General features: G+C 48.8%; 1 protein-coding gene across 1 annotated transcript in view; it reads right to left on the reverse strand.

Annotated features, from left to right (window-relative positions):
* Positions 1 to 22500, reverse strand: part of macf1a (microtubule actin crosslinking factor 1a) — a gene marked incomplete at its 5' end in the record, with an annotated part of 389501 nt that overhangs the window by 12291 nt on the left and 354710 nt on the right. Inside the window, 16 exon segments of the mRNA XM_080531631.1 lie at positions 405 to 422; positions 743 to 817; positions 2124 to 2278; positions 4032 to 4194; positions 4666 to 4823; positions 7704 to 7815; positions 8213 to 8401; positions 11742 to 12014; positions 12571 to 12765; positions 14271 to 14430; positions 14926 to 15095; positions 15506 to 15625; positions 16083 to 16289; positions 17945 to 18100; positions 18728 to 18913; positions 19214 to 19342. Coding sequence (XP_080387757.1) covers positions 405 to 422; positions 743 to 817; positions 2124 to 2278; positions 4032 to 4194; positions 4666 to 4823; positions 7704 to 7815; positions 8213 to 8401; positions 11742 to 12014; positions 12571 to 12765; positions 14271 to 14430; positions 14926 to 15095; positions 15506 to 15625; positions 16083 to 16289; positions 17945 to 18100; positions 18728 to 18913; positions 19214 to 19342 — 2466 coding nt within the window.

A 22500-nucleotide genomic window follows, 5' to 3' on the forward strand; every position in this document is an offset into this window, starting at 1 on the left:
AGCTTGAGCATTGTAAAGACTATGGTCAATTGACCCCTCGAAGCGGCTCTTTTAGTAGGTAAAAAGGCATGGCCGTTCTAGTTAACCCACGACATGATGATATGATGGCTGTGTTCATAAAATTCGCTCTGGAATCTGATCAGCACTCATGGAATGCCTCTTGTCCAATCAAATGACTTGGTCCCTTTATGACGTTGAACCCAGTGTGTGCTTACGAACGCAGCCAACAATATGATGATGTGATGAATGTTTAACAGATGTGTGACTTGCGGTCAGACAGAAAATTGACCGTCACCATGACAATGCCTTAAAGACAACCAACAAGGGGCCGTAATGAAGGCATGGCATTGGTGGAGAGACAGGAAGCAGATTTCAGAGGTCCAATCAAAAAGCTGTCACGTTACCTGGTTTCCGAGGAAGAACTACATCCGGCATGAAAAAAAAAAAAAAAAAAAAAAAAAAAAGTGAAGAAAAAGAGAAAGAAAAGTTAATAAATGAACAGACATTATATATTTTTACATATATATATTGATCAAAATATTGTATATATTCATTGCTTAACTATGTATACATATACTTCTACCCCTAAAACATCCTGTTCATTTCACAGTCATTTGGTAAGGATGGCTGAATATATTGGTTATATCACCTCCTACTCTGTCATTGGATGATTATAGCGCTTCCTATAGAGACGACACGTACTACAAAAACAAGTCTATGAAAAGTGTTGAAGTGAACCCACCCGGTACTTGTTCTCTCCGATCTGCTCCACCTGGAACCTCTTGGCACATTTACACTGAGCCACCTGCCTGGTCACCTGAGGAGCAGCAGGAAGTAGACAGTCAGAACAGGAAGTAGACAGTCAATAGGAAGTCGACAGTCAGGACAGGAAGTAGACAGTCAGGAGCAAGAAGTAGACAGTCAGGAGCAGGAAGTAGACAGTCAGGACAGGAAGTAGACAGTCAGGACAGTAAGTAGACAGTCAGCAGGAAGTAGACAGTCAGCAGCAGGAAGTAGACAGTCAGGAGCAGGAAGTAGACAGTCAGCAGCATTAAGTAGACAGTCAGCAGCAGGAAGTAGACAGTCAGGACAGGAAGTAGACAGTCAGCAGCAGGAAGTAGACAGTCAGCAGCAGGAAGTAGACAGTCAGCAGCAGGGAGTAGACAGTCAGCAGCAGGAAGTAGAGTCAGGAGCAGGAAGTAGACAGTCAACAGCAGGACGTAGACAGTCAGCAGCAGGAAGTAGACAGTCAGCAGCAGGGAGTAGACAGTCAGGAGCAGGAAGTAGACAGTCAGGAGCAGGAAGTAGACAGTCAGCAGCAGGAAGTAGACAGTCAGGAGCAGGAAGTAGACAGTCAGGAGCAGGAAGTAGACAGTCAGGAGCAGGAAGTAGACAGTCAGCAGCAGGAAGTAGACAGTCAGGAGCCGGAAGTAGACAGTCAGGAGCAGGAAGTAGACAGTCAGCAGCAGGAAGTAGACAGTCAGGAGCTTTTCAGCACTTTGTTGCTTCTAGTTGTGCATCTGTGTTTGTGTATCTGTATCTGTGTGTATGTATGTGTGTGTATCTCTGTGTGTATCTATATTTGTGTGTTTGCATGTGTATTGTGTTTCTCTGTGTGTGTATCTGTATTTTGTGTATTTTTGTATCTCTGTGTGTGTATCTGTGTGTGTGTATCTGTGTATGTGTGTGTATCTCTGTGTGTGTGTATCTCTGTGTATGTGTCTGTATCTCTGTGTGTGTATCTCTGTGTGTGTGTGTCTGTATCTCTGTGTCTGTATCTCTGTGTGTGTGTGTGTGTGTGTGTGTGTGTGTGTGTGTGTGTGTGTGTGTGTGTGTGTGTATCTCTGTGTGTGTATCTGTGTGTGTGTATCTTTGTGTGTGTGTGTGTGTGTGTGTGTGTGTGTGTGTATCTGTGTGAGTGTATCTGTGTGTGTATCTGTGTGTGTGTGTGTATCTGTGTGTGTGTGTGTGTGTGTCTCACCTCGTCCTCTATCTTGTCAGCGTCGGTGGTGGTGTGTGTGTGTGTGTGTGTGTGTGTGAGTGTGTCTCACCTCGTCCTCTATCTTGTCAGCGTCGGTGGTGGTGTGTGTGTGTGTGTGTGTGTGTGTGTGTGTGTGTCTCACCTCGTCCTCTATCTTGTCAGCGTCGGTGGTGGGCCGGTAGGCGTCCTTGTTGGGATGCAGCGCCGCCACAAACTCGTAGTAGTCGATGTAGCCGTCACCGTCCCGGTCAAAGATGTCTGCCACCGCCGTCATCTCCAGCTTACTGGTGGGGAACTCTGCAAGAGCCACACCAGGTCAGACATCTGACATCTTACATCGTCTGACCAACGGCTTTTAATTGTCCCACGGTCTCTAGGCTCAAAACAAAGGCTGTGCTTTTACTGTTGTAGCTCCAACATTATGGAATCGCCTCCCCCTCACTGTCAGGTTAGCTGGATCTGTACCACTTTTTAAAAAACGTTTAAAAACCCACTTATATAGGATGGCATTTTTATTAGTTGTTTTCTCTTTTTACTGTATTGTACAGTGCCTTGCAAAAGTATTCACCCCCCTTGGCTTTTTACCTATTTTATTACATTACAACCTGTAATTTAAACATTTTTTTTTAATCAGAATTTTATTTGATGAATCTGCACAAAATAGTGTTAGTTTTTAAATGAAATGAGAAATATATATATACAGTATAAAAATAATTTAAAAAAATAAAGAACTGAAAATTGGCATGTGCATATGTATACATATACTTCTACCCCTAAAACATCCTGTTCATTTCACAGTCATTTGGTAAGGATGGGCTGAATATATTGGTTATATCACCTCCTACTCTGTCATTGGATGATTATAGCGCTTCCTATAGAGACGACACATACTACAAAAACAAGTCTATGAAAAGTGTTGAAGTGAACCCACCCGGTACTTGTTCTCTCCGATCTGCTCCAAGTAACCCTGACTTGTACTTCTCAACAACTTTGTCTCTGACTTGTTTGGAGAGTTCCTTGGTCTTCATGGCAGTGTTTGGTTGGTGGTGCCTCTTGCTTAGGTGTTGCAGCCTCTGGGGCCTTTCAGAAAAGGTGTGTATATACTGACAAGATCATGTGACACTGAGATTGCATACAAGTGGACTTCATTTCACTAATTATGTGACTTCTGAAGGTAATTGGTTGCACCAGAAGTTTTTAGGGGCTTCATAACAAAGGGGGTGAATACATATGCACATGCCAATTTTCAGTTCTTTATTTTTAAAAATTCTTTTTTATATATATATTTCTCATTTCATTTAAAAACTAACACTATTTTGTGCAGATTCATCAAATAAAATTCTGATTAAAAAAATGTTTAAATTACAGGTTGTAATGTAATAAAATAGGTAAAAAGCCAAGGGGGGTGAATACTTTTGCAAGGCACTGTATGTATCTGTATTGATTTGATCATTTGATCATTTGTTTCATTGCTTTTGTGAAGTGCTTGTTTACATTTTATGAATTATATTTTATTTGTTGGCTTTATGACTGTCGTAGGAATTGTAGGACTTATTTGTAATAGGCATTGTACTGGAGCAAAGCACTGTATGGCTAAAGTTGATATGGAATGGAACTTATATAGCAGCTTTATCCAAAGCACTTTACAACAGCCACTCATTCACCCATTCACACACACATTCACACACCAAAGGCAGCATGCTGCCATGCAAGGCGCCAGCCAGCTCACTGGGTGGGAGCAATTTGGCGTTCAGTGTCTGGCCCAAGGACACTTCGACATGTGGCCAGCCGGGGCTCGAACCGCCGATCTGCCGACCTTGCGATCATTAGACGGCAGCTCTACCTCCTGTGCCACAGCCGCCCTGATATCCAAGAGCTGCAGTAGAAGCATGTGGCTGTGTTGCCTCTGGCAGCTCTATAGTGTGTTGCCTCTGGCAGCTCTATAGTGTGTTGCCTCTGGCAGCTCTATAGTGTGTTGCCTCTGGCAGCTCTATGTGCTTTATCTCTACATTCTAGACAGTTGACTGAATAGTAAACCAGAGTGACGTACTGGAGGCTAGGATGCCGTCTATGAACTCCTGGCGGGTGATCTTGCCATCCTGGTCCTTGTCGATGCGTCTGAAGAAGTCCATGACGCGCGACTTCTTGTGGTTCATCCAGCGCATGTACTTCTTCCTCCACACGTCAAAGTCAAAGTTGGCAAACTCTTTCAGCTGATGACGAGAGAAGGACAACGGTGTGAGGTCAATGAGGAAGGGTTGTGTGTGTGTGTCTGTGACTTAACATAGTTTTTGACTTATAGTAATAGATGAAATATACATTTTCCTATACATATATAACTCCTCAAAGAAAGTTCGGAAACGTTATTACGGTCGATTATTCCTCCCCTTTAATAATACCAATTGGTATTGTATTTTATATCGCTGGAAAGCCTGATTAGTCACCTTTACAACGAGGTACAACTTGTAAGGATCATGCATTTGTGGAAAGAACAACACAGCTAAACGTGTAGGTAGCAGCCCAAAACAAATAGCCAAAATCCCCTGCAGTATTCCCCCAAAAAATTTTTTAGGAGTTTTTATATACTATATATACACACACATATACACACATATCCTACATATCCTAAGGTTGCACTTAAAGGAGGTAAAGATGTAATGTCGAGGACATTCTGAATGCACTACCTCCTCCAGCCTGTCGAGGGCGTCGTTGAGCTTGCGCTGGCGGTCGAGGGCGAGCAGCCACACCTGCTGCCACCGGGAGCAGAGCTGGGTGAGGCGCGGGTTGCCCCCGGCGACCTGCATGGGGGCTTGCTGCTGCTGCTGCTGCTGCTGGTGTTTACCTTTAGAGAGGAGGCAGGAACCATGTCATGCTTACTGGTGTCACATCCTGTATGACTTTGACTAATGGTCTGACTTTGACATCAGTTTAGGGTCAGTTAGGGTCAGTTAGGGTCAGTTAGGGTCAGTTAGAGTTAGTTTGGGGCAGTTAGGGTCAGTTAGCGTCAGTTAGCATGAGTTAGCTTCAGTTTAGCGTCAGTTAGGGTCAGTTAGGGTCAGTTAGCGTCAGTTAGCGTCAGTTAGGGTCAGTTAGCGTCAGTTAGCGTCAGTTTAGGGTCAGTTAGGGCTAGTTTGGGTCAGTTTAGGATCAGTTAGGGTCAGTTAGGGTTAGTTTGGGTCAGTTAGAGTCAGCCTTTTTGAGACTTACTGAATGTCCTATGTATTCTATCTATACACATAAGATACAAGTCGGTGGAGTGAGGTCCATTTACTTTTCATTCTTTTTTTTCCGCTGTAGTCTGTTTGTGAGGAAAGCATGACACCAGTGAACGCGGTTTGATAGGTTGACACCCTGCTTCTTTTTGAACAGTTCCGGAACACTCACCCACCTAGAGTGTTCTATGTGGTATTGACCTAGCAACAATACTCTGATTGGCTACAAAATGAAGCGTCGTGATTTACAGATTTTTCGGTGAATAAAGTCACCCCCCCGGGCACTCTAGAACGTCGACCGTTCAGGCGACTTTATTCACCCTCGGCACAGAATGAGTTAACACTAGAACAGCCATGAGAGTAAAGCCATGTGAGTAAAGAAAAATGTTCTATCTTTGCACTCAATAAAATTTCAGGACCCTCCTTTCATGACTTTTCCTAGATATGTGCGTTCTACCACCCAGTATCCTTACATTTTCGAAATCACATCAGGATAAGCTAATATAAAGCTATTTTTCCGTTTTTCTGTGTAGGAAGCAGGCCAACTAGTGGTCGTTGTGTATAATAGCAGCTTGACCTTTGTAAAGAGCCTCTTTAGTAGGAGGCGGCTCTTTTAGTAGGTAAAAAAAGGCACGGCTGTTCTAGTGTTAAAGGCTGGGAGACGGTAACCAACAAGGCCCTCGTACGCCTGAGGCTGTTCCAGACGTGTGGCCGTCAAACGAAGACAGCAGCCACGGCGTCGTCTGTAACGCCCCTTCTGATAGGCTAACAGGTACAGTTGAGGCCAAAATTATTAGCCCCCCTTGTGAAATCAGACAAAACCCATGATTTCTCCATGGAAATGACCATTAACAACAAGTGTTTATAGTGTATTTGTTTCCAAAATAATAAAGACAAAATGTCCACAAAGTTTGATTAGGATATTTTATTGATGCACTGAGTTGAAACAAGAAACGGCAAAAATGACACGTCCAAAATTATTAGCCCCCTTGCCATTAATAGTCAATAGTGTACCCTTTCTGAGCCACAACTGACAAAAACCTTTTAGAGTAGTTCTTTACTAGGTTGGCACAGGTCTTTTGGATTAAGACTTTTTGGATCATTCTTCCATTGCAAATGGTTCCAGCTGGTCCAAACTGCGTCGGTTTCTGAGCATGGACATTCACTTTGAGCACCCGCCACAGATTCTCAATAGGATTCAGATCTGGGCTCTGTGCGGCCACTCCAGGACCTTGGTTTTGGTGTCCTTTAGGAACTGTTGGACCAATGTATTGATGTATGCTTTGGGTCATTGTCTTGTTGGAAGACCCAGTGACGATCTAAGCCTAGACTAAGAGCAGATTTATTCATATTATCCCTCAAAATGTCAACATAGTTTTCTTTTTTCATGATGCCATGCACCTGAACAAGGCTCCCTGTGCCTGAGGCTGCAAAACAGCCCCACAGCATGATGCTCCCACCACCATGTTTAACTGTGGGAACTGTGTTCTTAGGGTTGAAGGCCTCTCCCTTTCTTCGCCAGACATAAGCAACATCCATGTGCCCAAACAGTTCCAGTTTAGTCTCATCAGACCAAAGCACAGATTTCCAAAACTCATCTTTACCTTTCAAATGTTCACGGGCAAACCTCAGTCTGGCTCTGATGTGCCGCTCTTTGAGTAAAGGGGTTCTTCTGGGATGATGGCCCTGAAGCACACCACGATGAAGAGCCCTCACAACTGTATTCCTTGAAACATCAACTCCACAAGAGGCCAGGTCAGCAACAATCATCTTGGCAGATGTCCTTGGTGTCTTGCTGACATCTCTGACTATTTTCCTCTCCAGAGTTCTTGAAATCTTGAGCTTTCGACCACGCCCCAGGTTTGTTTCTTACAGAATTTGTCTCCTTGTACTTAGCAATGATGCAACGTACAGCGGTTCTAGACACTGAGACGCTTGGAAATGGCAGTGTAGCCTTCCGCCTTATCATGAGCCTCCACTATATTCTTTCTGAGCTCAAGACTGATTTCCTTTGTCTTTGGCATGGTGAGTAAGAGTAGTAGTATACGTAGTCCCTCTCAATAATGTGTTCAAGTGCCCTGTTTCTTGGAGTCCTTTTATGCTAATTGAATGCTCAGGTGTTGTTAGGAAGCCAATTGACTGTACAGGTGTGGTTTGAAATCTGATTTTTAAAGCAAATATTCACATGGGGGCTAATATTTTTGACCACCCCATTTTTCACTATTTGATATAAAGCAAGCCTAAAAACTTATTTTATATTCCAAAATGTACCAAAAGCTAATAAATAGCACTGGTGAATGTTTGATTATATAAAGTTTTATCAATGATGCAAACATTGGGAAGAATTTTAGGAAAATGTTCCATAATTCCTGGGGGGCTAATAATTTTGGCCTCAACTGTATGTGTTGTATACGGATATCTGTGTGTTTATGTACTTCTGTGACCATAAAAGTATTCGGACTATGTATATCCTGTATGATGCGTGCGTCTCCAAGCTAAGCTAGACTCACGCGCTCCCCTCCTCTCCGCCAGGCTGCTGGGGGGCTCCGCAGGTTTCCTCTTGTAGGTCTTGGTCACTTTGTCCACGTCAGGCTGCTTCCTGGTCATCTCCTCCATAAACACCTGAGGGGGGGGGGGGGGGGGGGGGGGAAACAGCCAATAAGGAATATCGACGAACGACGGTTGGACAGAAAAGGTGAGCGAGGAGGAGAGAGAAAAGCAAGGCGCCCAAGAGGTCTAATAGAGATTCGCCAGATTAGAGATTAGACTCCACCCATCAGGTGGGGGGGGCGTTCTGTGATTAAGCCCCACCCACCTGGTATTCTGGGATTAAGCCCCACCCACCTGGTGTTCTGAGATTAAGCCCCACCCACCTGGTGTTCTGTGATTAAGCCCCACCCACCTGGTGTTCTGTGATTAAGCCCCACCCACCTGGTGTTCTGGGATTAAGGCCCCACCCCCCTGGTGTTCTGTGATTAAGCCCCACCCACCTGGTGTTCTGTGATTAAGCCCCACCCACCTGGTGTTCTGTGATGAGAGTTTTGAGCTGTGTGATGTCCTGGGGGAGGGGCTCCGTGTCGCGCTGGACCAGGGTGGTCTCGGCCCACTGCAGCCAGGCCAGCAGCTCCTCCAGTAGCGTGGCGTTGTTGAGCAGCTCCGTCAGGGCCGTCTCCAGCCGCTGCTCGTGCTGTTTGGCCCACGTCAGCACCTGTAGCCGCGGAGAAACTCACTTCGTTAGAGAGAATATCTTTTCTTTTGGTTTTATTGGTACTTTGTGGATCGATGTATCATCGTCCCGATAGGCTTTAACACTAGAACAGCCGTGCCTTTTTTACTTACTATAAGAGCCACCTCAGGGGGGTCAGATGACCATAGTCTTTACAATGGGAAGCTGCTACTTACACACAACGATCACTAGTTGGCTTCTTGTCAATCAGCCTGCCCCTTAATGACCCCACCCATGGCTGTTCTAGTGTTAATGACCCCACCCATGGCTGTTCTAGTATTAATGACCCCACCCATGGCTGTTCTAGTGTTAATGACCCCACCCATGGCTGTTCTAGTGTTAATGACCCCACCCATGGCTGTTCTAGTGTTAATGACCCCACCCATGGCTGTTCTAGTATTAATGACCCCACCCATGGCTGTTCTAGTGTTAATGGCCCCACCCATGGCTGTTCTAGTGTTAATGACCCCACCCATGGCTGTTCTAGTGTTAATGACCCCACCCATGGCTGTTCTAGTGTTAATGACCCCACCCATGGCTGTTCTAGTATTAATCAGGCGTCTGAGGTCAGAGAAGGAGGTGGCTAGGCGCAGTGGGGACGTGGACCGGGTCAAGCAGGCCAAGTACAGGTTCGCCAAAGCGGTGAAGGAGGCGAAGCATCGCTTTTCGGAGAAGCTGCAGAAACAGCTCTCTGAGGGGGATTCCGCCTCCGTCTGGAAAGGCCTAAAGACCATCACCAACTACAAACCCAGGTCCCCGCTGATGTCCGACAACCTCCCCCTCGCTAACGAGCTGAACGAGTTCTATTGTAGGTTTGAGAAAGAGAGGTTCCCGCCCACCCCCGCCCTCTCCCTCCACACCCCCCGGCTACAACCACCACCCCCGTCCCCCAGGGGGGCCAATGTCCCTCCTGCTACCCCCACCCTCCCCCCCCCCTCCCTCCCCCCTCCTCACCCGCCCCGCCCACCGCCACCCCCCTTTCCCCACCCCCTCTCTCTGTCACAGTGCGAGAGGTAAACAGACTGTTTAAGAGGCAGAATCCCCGGAAGGCAGCCGGTCCGGATTCCGTCTCTCCCTCTGTCCTGAAGCACTGCGCCGACCAGCTGGCCCCGGTGTTTACCCACATCTTCAACGCCTCGCTGGAGCTGTGTCACGTCCCAGCGTGCTTCAAGGCATCAACCATCATCCCCGTCCCCAAGAAGGCCAAGGTCACAGGCCTCAACGACTACAGACCCGTCGCTCTGACCTCCGTCGTCATGAAGGTCCTGGAGCGCCTTGTCCTGGCCTACCTGAAGCTCATCACGGATCCTGTGCTGGACCCCCTGCAGTTCGCGTACAGAGCCAATAGATCCACGGAGGACGCCGTGAACATGGCTCTGCACTACGTACTAGAACACCTAGACACTGCAGGCAACTACGCCAGGATCCTGTTCGTGGACTTCAGCTCGGCCTTCAACACGATCCTCCCACACATCCTGGAGCACCAGCTATCCCTGCTGCAGGTGCCGGTCTCCACCTGCAGGTGGATCACGGACTTCCTGACTGACAGGTCTCAGCGGGTGAAGCTGGGGAAGAGCATTTCCAGCTCCAGGACCACCAGCACGGGCTCCCCGCAGGGCTGCGTCCTGTCTCCAGCACTATTCTCCCTCTACACCAACAGCTGTGTCTCCCGCCACCCCTCGGTCAAGCTCCTGAAGTTTGCAGACGACACCACCCTGGTGGGCCTCATCTCCGGGGGGGACGAATCTGCCTACAGGGGGGAGATCGAGGGGCTGCAGAGCTGGTGCAGTTTAAACAATCTGGAGCTAAATGCTCTAAAAACAGTGGAGATGGTGGTGGACTTCCGAAGGAAAGCAGCCCTGCCCCCTCCCATCACGCTGGGAGGTACCCCGGTGGCCTCCGTGGAGTCATGCCGCTTTCTAGGCATGACCATCTCCCGGGACCTAAAGTGGGAGCAGAACACCGAGGCCCTCACAAAGAAGGCCCAGAAGAGGATGTTCTTCCTCCGGCAGCTGAGGAAACTCAGGCTGCCGAGGTCCATGATGGTCCAGTTCTACACGGCCATCATAGAGTCCATCCTCACCCACTCCATCATCACCTGGTTCCCTGCTGCAACGACCAAGGACAAGGCCAAGTTGCAGCGGGTGCTACGTTCAGCAGAGAGGGTGATCGGCTGCCCCTTGCCCTCCCTCAACTCCCTGCATGACACCAGGGCTCTGAGGAGGGCAAGGAAGATCATGGCAGACCCCTTCCACCCCGGCCACGGCCTCCTCACCCTGCTTCCCTCTGGAAGAAGGTTTCGGCTGCCTAAGGCACTGAAGGCCCGCCACAGGCTCAGCTTCTACCCCTCAGCCGCCAGGCTGCTAAATGACTCTGGCTTCCCCCCCCCCCCCCGCCCCCAAGTCTGCCCAGGACTGAACTGGACTCACTGTAAAAAAAACTCTGCACTGCACTTTACACCGCACTATCCAATGCACTGTTGTCTGTCCTGTGTTGTTGTTGTGTTGTCCTGTTTTTTGACATGTGAAAAAAGTATAAACGCACTTGCTGTGGTGACGAAGCAAATTCCTATATGTGTAATGCATAGTGGCAATAAACGTTATCTCAATCTCAATCAATCTCAATGACCCCACCCATGTCTGTTCTAGTGTTAATGACCCCACCCATGACTGTTCTAGTGTTAATGACCCCACCCATGGCTGTTCTAGTGTTAATGACCCCACCCATGACTGTTCTAGTGTTAATGACCCCACCCATGGCTGTTCTAGTGTTAATGACCCCACCCGTGGCTGTTCTAGTGTTAATGACCCCACCCATGGCTGTTCTAGTGTTAATGACCCCACTTATGGCTGTTCTAGTATTAATGACCCCACCCATGGCTGTTCTAGTGTTAATGACCCCACCCATGGCTGTTCTAGTGTTAATGACCCCACCCATGGCTGCTCTAGTGTTAATGACCCCACCCATGGCTGTTCTAGTATTAATGACCCCACCCATGGCTGTTCTAGTGTTAATGACCCCACCCGTGGCTGTTCTAGTGTTAATGACCCCACCCATGGCTGTTCTAGTGTTAATGACCCCACCCATGGCTGTTCTAGTGTTAATGACCCCACACATGGCTGTTCTAGTGTTAATGACCCCACCCATGTCTGTTCTAGTGTTAATGACCCCACACATGGCTGTTCTAGTGTTAATGACCCCACCCATGGCTGTTCTAGTGTTAATGACCCCACCCATGTCTGTTCTAGTGTTAATGACCCCACCCATGTCTGTTCTAGAGTTAATGTGTCTAGTGTTAAAAATCCCAGAGAACCCTCCTCACCTCCTCGAAGCGCGCCCTGATGATGGTGATCCAGTGCTTGATGGTGGTGATGCAGTCTGGGTGGCACTGCGTCAGGATGCCCTCCCCCATGCCCGCCGCCTTGTTCACGTCGGCCCTCTTCTCCTCCACCGTGCCCATGAAGCCCCGGTGGGCGTGCAGCAGGGTCTGCAGAGTCTCCGCCTCCTCGGGCAGGACGCCACGGAAACGCAGGCTCTGCTCCGCCTCCGACAGCCACTCCAGCAGCATCTGCACCGCCTGGCGGAACTCCTCCGCCTGGGGGGTGGGAGAAGAGAGGGAGGGAGGAGATACATATATACATATGCTTGTCAGACATGGAGAGAGGGGTCGTCCTCACAGCCCTGTCATTCTGAGACAGAGACCCCCAACCAACCATGTGATTGGACGAAAATGAGGTGGAGGCTGGAGCTGTTGTTGTTTTGCCAGCTTGTCTCAAAGTTTGACGATTTTGAAGAGGATGTTTGTTCAACCACATGACAACGCCAGGCTCCGTCAACGACTCTCTCTGTGTCTCTCTCCGTCTCTTTCTCTCTGTCTCTCTATCTCTGCCTTATTCTAACCCTCTATTTTTCTCTCTCTCTCTTGTCTCACACAACCCTCTGTTTCTTTCTTCATCTCTCTCTCTTTCTTGTTCTAACCCTCTCTTTCTTTCTTTCTCCCTCTCTTTCTTTATCGTTCTAACCCCCTCTCTTTCTTTCTCTCTCTCTTATTCTAACCCTCTCTCTCTCTCGTCTTATATGGCCCTCTCTTTTCTCATTCTAACCCCCTCTCCCTCCCCCCCCGCCCCACATGACAACGCCTTTGGACCAACCTGTTTGAGAGCCTTCTGGAGGCGGGTCTGCTTGGTGATGGACAGAGCGCAGACTGTGTCCCATCGGTTGCTGAGCTCCTGCAGTTGAACTTTGACCCAGGCGGTGTCGTCGCGGCCCGTGTCCATCAGGTCCCTGGCGGAGCGCTTCAGAACCTGGATGCTGCTGGTCCTCTTCCCCAGCTCCTTCTGGAACGCCTGGAGAGCAAGGACACGCTCAACATGTGACATGGTCTGGAGAATGACATGTGACACGGTCTGGAGAATGACATGTGACACGGTCTGGAGAATGACATGTGACACGGTCTGGAGAATGAGTCCGCAAGTCAGCGATCATAATTTTGCACAAATGACCAACGAATTTTTTTTCTCGTTTAAACATGTTTTTTTTAATGAAAGTAGTGTTGAAGAGCCCACTCAATAGTCAGACAGACTTTTCAAAATTAACACAAAAAAACAACAAACAACAGCTTTATGACAGAACTTGGTTCAGAAATCTATGAAAACATAAGGCAGGTGTTTTTCAAATAAAGAGTCAGTAAAATGGCGGAAAATACTGAAATAGTTCCTTTAGCATGGAGTCATGTTACCAATGCTGGTAATGGGTGCCAAGAGAACCTGAGCTGGGTTAGCTTTCTTTAAATGTCTTTGTTTTATATGTTTTTAGGGCATTTCTGCTTCATTGGGATAGAGACAGTAGAGATTGACAGGAAGGAGAGGAGGATAGAGACTGACAGGAAGGATGGGTGAGAGAGAGAGAGAGAGGAGGATAGAGACAGTAGAGATTGACAGGAAGGATGGGTGAGAGAGAGAGAGAGAGGAGGATAGAGACAGTAGAGATTGACAGGAAGGATGGGTGAGAGAGAGAGAGGAGGATAGAGACAGTAGAGATTGACAGGAAGGATGGGTGAGAGAGAGAGAGAGAGAGAGAGGAAGATAGAGACAGTAGAGATTGACAGGAAGGATGGGTGAGAGAGAGAGAGAGAGGAGGATAGAGACAGTAGAGATTGACAGGAAGGATGGGTGAGAGAGAGAGAGGAGGATAGAGACAGTAGAGATTGACAGGAAGGATGGGAGAGAGAGAGGAGGATAGAGACAGTATAGATTGACAGGAAGGATGGGTGAGAGAGAGAGAGAGAGAGAGGAGGATAGAGACAGTAGAGATTGACAGGAAGGATGGGTGAGAGAGAGAGAGAGAGAGAGAGAGGAGGATAGAGACAGTAGAGACTGACAGGAAGGATGGGTGAGAGAGAGAGAGAGAGAGAGAGAGAGAGGGGAGGGATGACATGTGAAGAGTGTGCTATGCCACTATTAGGGGGGCCTTGGGGATATTTTGGTTCAGATTCTTCCAAAAGCACCAAATTTGGCCCAGATATTGCCCATAACATACTTTATCAAATGTTGACGGGCGCCAAGGGCACCCCACGGGACGGCCATATTGGCAAAATCCAATATGGCTGCCACCCCCAAAAACTAATAGGGCTAGAATCATAAATGATACCACTTTTTATGGGTTTTCTGGGTCATAGAATCAGATTCTGATGTTATTTAATTTATTTGAGGTCAAGTTTTCCCCTCAAAGTTAGCTTAAAGGTAATTTGTGGGTCAAATCCAGTGTTTCTGGTGCGTCAAGTATGTCTCATTATAAGCTGTACATGTATATGTCACATGACATCTCAATAAGCTCCTCTGAGCTGGGTTACCTTGTGGGAGTCCATGAGGTTGGAGACCAGATCCAGGTCTCCGTGGACGGGCTGGTCCTCGCTGAGCTGGGGCTCCACACGGTACAGCCAGTCCACCAATGCCTGCAGCGCCTCGGCAAACTGGCCTGAGAACAGCAGAGCTTCCTCCAGCTTGTGCTGCCTGGAATAGGACGAAGACAACACAAATAAACATTGTTAAATGGTAAATGCACTTATATAGCGCCTTTATCCAAAACGCTTTACATCGGCCTCTCATTCACACACACATTCACACACCAATGGCGGCAAGCTACCATGCAAGGCGCCAGCCCCGCTCACAGGGAGCAATTTGGGGTTCAGTGTCTTGCCCAAGGACACTTCGACATGTGGCCAGCCGGGGCTCGAACCGCCGATCTGCCAACCTTGCGATCATTAGACGGGCGGCTCTACCTCCTGCTCCACAGCCGCCCCACTTGTTATCATACTGGACATACTGTTAACACTGTATCGTGGTGCTGTACTTGGTCAACTTCATGTCACTCTTAGTGCATTCTAAGGGAACTCAGAAGAGGGGGGGTTATGGGGGTACTGTCGTGACATCAATTCCCCTTAACCCAGTTTTCTTTCTTCCTGTTTCTTCAATGTTTTCTCTCTCTCTCTCTCTCTCCATTCTCACCTCTCCACGCTCTTCCCGCACACGGTGTCCCACTTGTCCCGGACCTCCCCCAGCAGGTGGTCCAGTTTCTGGGTGTCTGCGGGCAGCGTGGCCTTGTCCCTCATGGCCCTCCCAGAGCGCACCGTGGTGTCATACACCGGCTGCTTGGAGCCCAGGGCCTTCTGGAACTCCTACCCAGGGGAGGAAGTCACAACACAAAGTTGTCGCCGCATCACATAGAATCCTGTTACCTTTAACACTAGAACAGCCATGATGAGAGTAAAGAAAAATGTTCTATCTTTAAACTCCTGACTTTTTCTAGATATGTGCGTTCTACCACCCAGTATCCTTACATTTTCAAAATCACTACAGGATAAGCTAGTATAAAGCTATTTTGCAATTTTTCTGTGTCGGAAGCAGGCTAATTTATAAGCGGCCAACTAGTGGTCGTTGTGTGTAAATAGCAGCTTGAGCAGTGTAAAGGCCGGGTCATTTGACCCCCGAGGCGGCTCTTATAGTCGGTAAAAAAGGCACGGCTGTTCGAGTGTTAAAGACAAAAGACCCCCGACAGTGAGCCGTGAGGCGAGTCTCTCCGCTGTACCTTGTGTTTGGCCAGCTGCACTTTGATCTTGTCTGGCTCGTTGGAGATCTCCAGCTCTGAGTCCAGCCGGGCCTCCGCCTCCTCCAGCCAGTCACTCAACTTCCTCAACGCCTCGTGGAACTAGACAGACAGACAGAGAGAGACAGACAGACAGACAGAGACAGACAGACAGACAGACAGAGAGACACTGGGTTTGAAATCGCTGATGCATATCCTATATATGACATTACTGGCACAAAATGGCTGCCGTGCATCCTCCATTTGGGTGCAGCGCATAGGTGGTGGGTATGGTTGAGCTAAAAGTTGCTAAAGGTTGGTCGAGAGAGGACGCTGGCGTTGCTTGTTCGCAGTTTCTCCACCCGAAATGTAGATATACTTGCAGTATACAGAGTAGATTGTCCTACAAAGACACTTAGATTTAGATTTAGTAATAACAAATTAAAATCTTTTCAGTTTGTAAAGCGTCTTTGAGTGTCTAGAAAAGCGCTGTATAAGTCTATTGTATTATTATTATTAAAGTCCAGCCCCATAAGGTGAGGTGTCCAGCCCCCCCCCCCCCGGCGCCAGGGTACAGTACCTGCTTGGCTCTCTTGCGGGCCTCGTCCAGGTGGCGCCCCCTGTCCAGGGACCTCTGCACCAGCTTGTCCCAGCGGGCCTGGACGCTCAGCAGCAGGTTCTTGATCAGAACCACGTCCTGCTTCAGGCTGGCGAAGCGCAGCTGAGAACCGGCCTTCTCCAGGGCTAGAACCTGCTCCCTGTGAGTGTTCACCTCGTTCACAAACACCTAGAACCCAGGAGAAACAGGCAGTGTTAGAACTGAAACACCTAGAACCCAGGAGAAACAGGCAGTGTTAGAACTGAAACAAGGATGGGTTTGGAGCTTGGCTGTGTGTATAAGGATGGGCTTGGAGCTTGGCTGTGTGTATAAGGATGGGTTTGTAGCTTGGCTGTGTGTATAAGGATGGGTTTGTAGCTTGGCTGTGTGTATAAGGATGGGTTTGTAGCTTGGCTGTGTGTATAAGGATGGGTTTGTAGCTTGGCTGTGTGTATAAGGATGGGCTTGTAGCTTGGCTGTGTGTATAAGGATGGGCTTGTAGCTTGGCTGTGTGTATAAGGATGGGTTTGGAGCTTGGCTGTGTGTATAAGGATGGGTTTGTAGCTTGGCTGTGTGTATAAACTTTAGAGGTTTAAAGAAAAAATAACGCACATCCTCCTGTCTTCGGTGCTGAGCTAAAACTGACAGTGCAGTAATATTAATACAAAATAAGGTAGCCCGCACTCACTTTTTCGTTGCTCCAATATTTTATTTATCAAGCAACAAGTCAAAAAGACGTTTCGACCGTGAGTTTTTTTTAAACAGGAAAAGCACAATGTCTCATCTTTAAGATATGTAGGAATTGAAAAAGTGCATTACCCCAGACGGGGAGGTGACATAGATAATCTTCTCCTAAAAAGAGAAGTGTGGTGGATTGACTACTTGAAAACAATGGCACCTGTAGGCTTAAATGAAGACTTTGATATCAGGCCCTTTTTGTAAAACAGAGGGTCTATGAGTATAGCCTGTCTATGAAAATTTGAGTATAGCCTGTCTTTGAAAATGTGTTTGTGTTTTTGGTGATATAGTCAACATGAAGGTCGAAATCAAGTTAGGATCTGATTTCCTTGGAGAAGTGTATTTTCTAAATTTTGTATGTTTATATAAAAAAGAAAAAGAAAAAAGAAAAAAACAATACTATGTAATCATGTAACTTTTTGTCAATCATGTCTACACTGATACGTGCTCCAACACACCAGGTGGGGCTGATTGTCAATGTCACATTTGTATAAAAAAGACATTATTTTCTGTTTCCTGTTATACTGAAGAAGACCTCACGGTCGAAACGTCTTTTTGACTTGTTGCTTGATAAATAAAATATTGGAGCAACGAAAAAGTGAGTGCGGGCTACCTTATTTTGTATAAACTTTAGAGGAACACAAGGTGTACATAGAGATCTTACAGTCTAACGATCTTTGGTCATATCAATGGTAGGTTTAGAGTCTAAACCTACCATTGATATGACCAAAGATCATTAGACTGAAAGACCTCTAAACTACCATAGATATGACCAAGGATCATAAGACTGTAAGACCTCTATATACACCTGGTGTTCCTCTAAACCTACCATTGACATGACCAAAGATCATAAGACTGTAAGACCTCTAAACTACCATAGATATGACCAAGGATCATAAGACTGTAAGACCTCTAAACTACCATAGATATGACCAAGGATCATAAGACTGTAAGACCTCTAAACTACCATAGATATGACCAAAGATCATAAGACTGTAAGACCTCTAAACTACCATAGAAATGACCAAAGATCATAAGACTGTAAGACCTCTAAACTACCATAGATATGACCCATAGACCAACAGACCGACAGAGCAGATGTGTACCTTGTGTTCGTCGATCTGGAAGAGCACGGTGTCCAGCAGCAGGCTGGGGGCCTGGGCCATGTTCAGCGTCTGCTCCGCCTGGGTCAGCCAGTTGATGGTGTCCTGGAGCGACGCCTGGAACCCTGTCGCCAAGGATACCGCCTCATCCAGTTTAGCCTGAAGTGTGCGGAGGGGGAGAGAAAAGTCCAGAGGCTTGAAAAGGCTTGATGACAACTTTCACACGACGACCAAATGTACCAGGTAAGCTAACCGACCGTGGGCCAAATGACTACAGTCACTTCGGACCCTTAGCCTGAAGTTTCAGCTCTCTCCTATTGATATTGATGCATCGATGCTTTCGATGCTTTCAATGCATGAAATAACAATTACGTTTCTCAGATATGAGGATTCAGCCCTTGGCGTGGTCCTTGTTTGGTCAGGGTTCCACATTAACGGTTGACGGATTGCCCGGGGCAAGTAAAACATTCGCCGGGGTTGTTTGCACGACAGCGACGACGGTGCTGGATCCTGGGATCTGTGTATCGGTGTTGCAGGAAGAATAACGGACGGCGCAGGCGCCAGACCAGACTAGATGATCGTGGAGTGAAGATATCATTAAAGCGTACGCGCCTGTCCACCTGTCTGTCGATCAGCACGTACGCTTTAATAATATCTTCACTCCAGCATTACTTGACCCGGGCAATCGGGCAACCGTTAATGTGGAACCCTGCTGGTGGATCCAGAGGGAGAGTTCACGGACCTCCCGCCAGGTCCTGAGCTAAGGTCAAGTCTCTGAGCTCTTACACTGCGGTCGTCCATCTTGGTGTTGAGGCTGGCCCACTTGTTCTGCAGCAGGGCCAGGTTCTGTTGGGTCTGGGTGGTCCCGGGGGCGCCGCCCCCCTCCTCCCCGCCGCAGGACAGCAGGGCCTCCCCCTTGTCCAGGAGCCTGTGGTACTGCTCGGCCCGCTGGCTCAGCTGACTCAGGAGCTCCTGTGGAAACACACACATACACACACACACACACACTCATAGGGTTGGGTGAGTTGTCAAAGGGACAATGAAAAGCATCAATCATTCATGGTAAACATAATTATGCTCAGTGTCACCTGATGTGGAATTTGATCCACACAGGTGGGCAGTGCAGGAGGGTTGTGTGTGTGAGAGGTGTGTGGTGTGTGTGTGTGTGTGTGTGTGTGTGAAAGGTGTCCTGGTGTGTGTGTGTGTGTGTGTGTGTGTGTGTGTGTGAAAGGTGTCCTGGTGTGTGTGTGTGTGTGTGTGTGTGTGTGTTACCCCGTGCTGCAGCAGTTGTTCCCGGGCCGTCTCTGGGAGCCCCCCGGTGGGCTTGGCCGCCGCCAGCTGGCTCTCTGTCCGCCTCAACCACAGCAGGAACTCCTCCAGCTCCCCATGGAAGCCCTCCGCCTGGGGGAGGGAGGGGGGGAGTACTGTGAGCTTCAGTCCTTTACTTTTAGCTGTCATTTACTGTTACCCTCCTACAGCTCTGTTACCCTCCTACAGCCCTGTTACCCTCCTCTCTCAGCTCTGTTACCCTCCTCTCTCAGCTCTGTTACCCTCCTCTCTCAGCCCTGTTACCCTCCTACAGTTCTGTTACCATCCTCTCTCAGCCCTGTTACCCTCCTCCCACAGCTCTGTTACCCTCCTACAGCTCTGTTACCCTCCTCTCTCAGCCCTGTTACCCTCCTCTCTCAGCCCTGTTATCCTCCTCTCTCAGGTCTGTTACCCTCCTTTCTCAGCTCTGTTACCCTCCTCTCTCAGCTCTGTTACCCTCCTCTCTCAGCTGTTACCCTCCTCTCTCAGCTCTGTTACCCTCCTCTCTCAGCTCTGTTACCCTCCTCTCTCAGCCCTGTTACCCTCCTCTCTCAGCTCTGTTACCCTCCTACAGCTTTGTTACCCTCCTCTCTCAGCTCTGTTACCCTCCCACAGCTCTGTTACCCTCCTCTCTCAGCTCTGTTACCCTCCTCTCTCAGCTCTGTTACCCTCCTCTCTCAGCTCTGTTACCCTCCTACAGCTTTGTTACCCTCCTCTCTCAGCTCTGTTACCCTCCTCTCTCAGCTCTGTTACCCTCCTCTCTCAGCTCTGTTACCCTCCTCTCTCAGCTCTGTTACCCTCCTACAGCTTTGTTACCCTCCTCTCTCAGCTCTGTTACCCTCCTCTCTCAGCCCTGTTACCCTCCTACAGCCCTGTTACCCTCCTCTCTCAGCTCTGTTACCCTCCTCTCTCAGCTCTGTTACCCTCCTCTCTCAGCCATGTTACCCTCCTCTCTCAGCCATGTTACCCTCCTCTCTCAGCTCTGTTACCCTCCTACAACTCTGTTACCCTCCTCTCTCAGCCCTGTTACCCTCCTCTCTCAGCTCTGTTACCCTCCTCTCTCAGCTCTGTTACCCTCCTCTCTCAGCTCTGTTACCCTCCTCTCTCAGCCCTGTTACCCTCCTACAGCTCTGTTACCCTCCTCTCTCAGCCCTGTTACCCTCCTACAGCTCTGTTAAGGGCTCTGCACACAGCGTGCGATTTCTGTTGCACGTCAACGTTCCATTTTGAAGTTTGAATGGAAGTCTATGAGAGCATCGCATTTACCCGCACACGGCCCCGATTTTAATCGCACGGCGAACATTCGATTCCATTCATTTTGAATGGGACAAAGCAGTGCGACAAAACTCGCACGCCGTGTGCTTTGTCCCATTCAAAATGAATGGAATCGAATGTTCGCCGTGCGATTAAAATCGGGGCCGTGTGCGGGTAAATGCGATGCTCTCATAGACTTCCATTCAAACTTCAAAATGGAACGTTGACGTGCAACAGAAATCGCACGCTGTGTGCAGAGCCCTTTACCCTCCTCTCTCAGCTCTGTTACCCTCCTCTCTCAGCTGTTACCCTCCTCTCTCAGCTCTGTTACCCTCCTCTCTCAGCTCTGTTACCCTCCTCTCTCAGCCCTGTTACCCTCCTACAGCTCTGTTACCCTCCTCTCTCAGCTGATACCCTCCTCTCTCAGCTCTGTTACCCTCCTCTCTCAGCTCTGTTACCCTCCTCTCTCAGCTCTGTTACCCTCCTCTCTCAGCTGTTACCCTCCTCTCTCAGCTCTGTTACCCTCCTCTCTCAGCTCTGTTACCCTCCTCTCTCAGCCCTGTTACCCTCCTACAGCTCTGTTACCCTCCTCTCTCAGCCCTGTTACCCTCCTACAGCTCTGTTACCCTCCTCTCTCAGCCCTGTTACCCTCCTCTCTCAGCCATGTTACCCTCCTCTCAGCTCTGTTACCCTCCTCTCTCAGCATTGTTACCCTCCTCTCTCAGCTCTGTTACCCTCCTCTCTCAGCTCTGTTACCCTCCTCTCTCACCTCTGTTACCCTCCTCTCTCAGCCCTGTTACCCTCCTCTCTCAGCCCTGTTACCCTCCTCTCAGCTCTGTTACCTTCCTCTCTCAGCCCTGTTACCCTCCTCTCTCAGCTCTGTTACCCTCCTCTCTCAGCTCTGTTACCCTCCTCTCTCAGCTCTGTTACCCTCCTCTCAGCTCTGTTACCCTCCTCTCTCAGCTCTGTTACCCTCCTCTCTCAGCTCTGTTACCCTCCTACAGCTTTGTTACCCTCCTCTCTCAGCCCTGTTACCCTCCCACAGCTCTGTTACCCTCCTACAGCTCTGTTACCCTCCTCTCTCAGCTCTGTTACCCTCCTCTCTCAGGTCTGTTACCCTCCTCTCTCAGCTCTGTTACCCTCCTACAGCTCTGTTACCCTCCTCTCTCAGCCCTGTTACCCTCCTCTCTCAGCTCTGTTACCCTCCTCTCTCAGCTCTGTTACCCTCCTCTCTCAGCTGTTACCCTCCTCTCTCAGCCCTGTTACCCTCCTCTCTCAGCCCTGTTACCCTCCTCTCAGCTCTGTTACCTTCCTCTCTCAGCCCTGTTACCCTCCTCTCTCAGCTCTGTTACCCTCCTCTCTCAGCTCTGTTACCCTCCTCTCTCAGCTCTGTTACCCTCCTCTCAGCTCTGTTACCCTCCTCTCTCAGCTCTGTTACCCTCCTCTCTCAGCTCTGTTACCCTCCTACAGCTTTGTTACCCTCCTCTCTCAGCCCTGTTACCCTCCCACAGCTCTGTTACCCTCCTACAGCTCTGTTACCCTCCTCTCTCAGCTCTGTTACCCTCCTCTCTCAGGTCTGTTACCCTCCTCTCTCAGCTCTGTTACCCTCCTACAGCTCTGTTACCCTCCTCTCTCAGCCCTGTTACCCTCCTCTCTCAGCTCTGTTACCCTCCTCTCTCAGCTCTGTTACCCTCCTCTCTCAGCTGTTACCCTCCTCTCTCAGCCCTGTTACCCTCCTCTCTCAGCCCTGTTACCCTCCTCTCTCAGCCATGTTACCCTCCTCTCAGCTCTGTTACCCTCCTCTCTCAGCATTGTTACCCTCCTCTCTCAGCTCTGTTACCCTCCTCTCTCAGCCCTGTTACCCTCCTCTCTCAGCCCTGTTACCCTCCTCTCTCAGGTCTGTTACCCTCCTCTCTCAGGTCTGTTACCCTCCTCTCTCAGCCCTGTTATCCTCCTCTCTCAGGTCTGTTACCCTCCTCTCTCAGCTCTGTTACCCT

The sequence above is a fragment of the Nansenia antarctica genome (assembly GCF_963989245.1).
Source record: "Nansenia antarctica genome assembly, chromosome: 5".
Taxonomy (NCBI): domain Eukaryota; kingdom Metazoa; phylum Chordata; class Actinopteri; order Argentiniformes; family Microstomatidae; genus Nansenia; species Nansenia antarctica.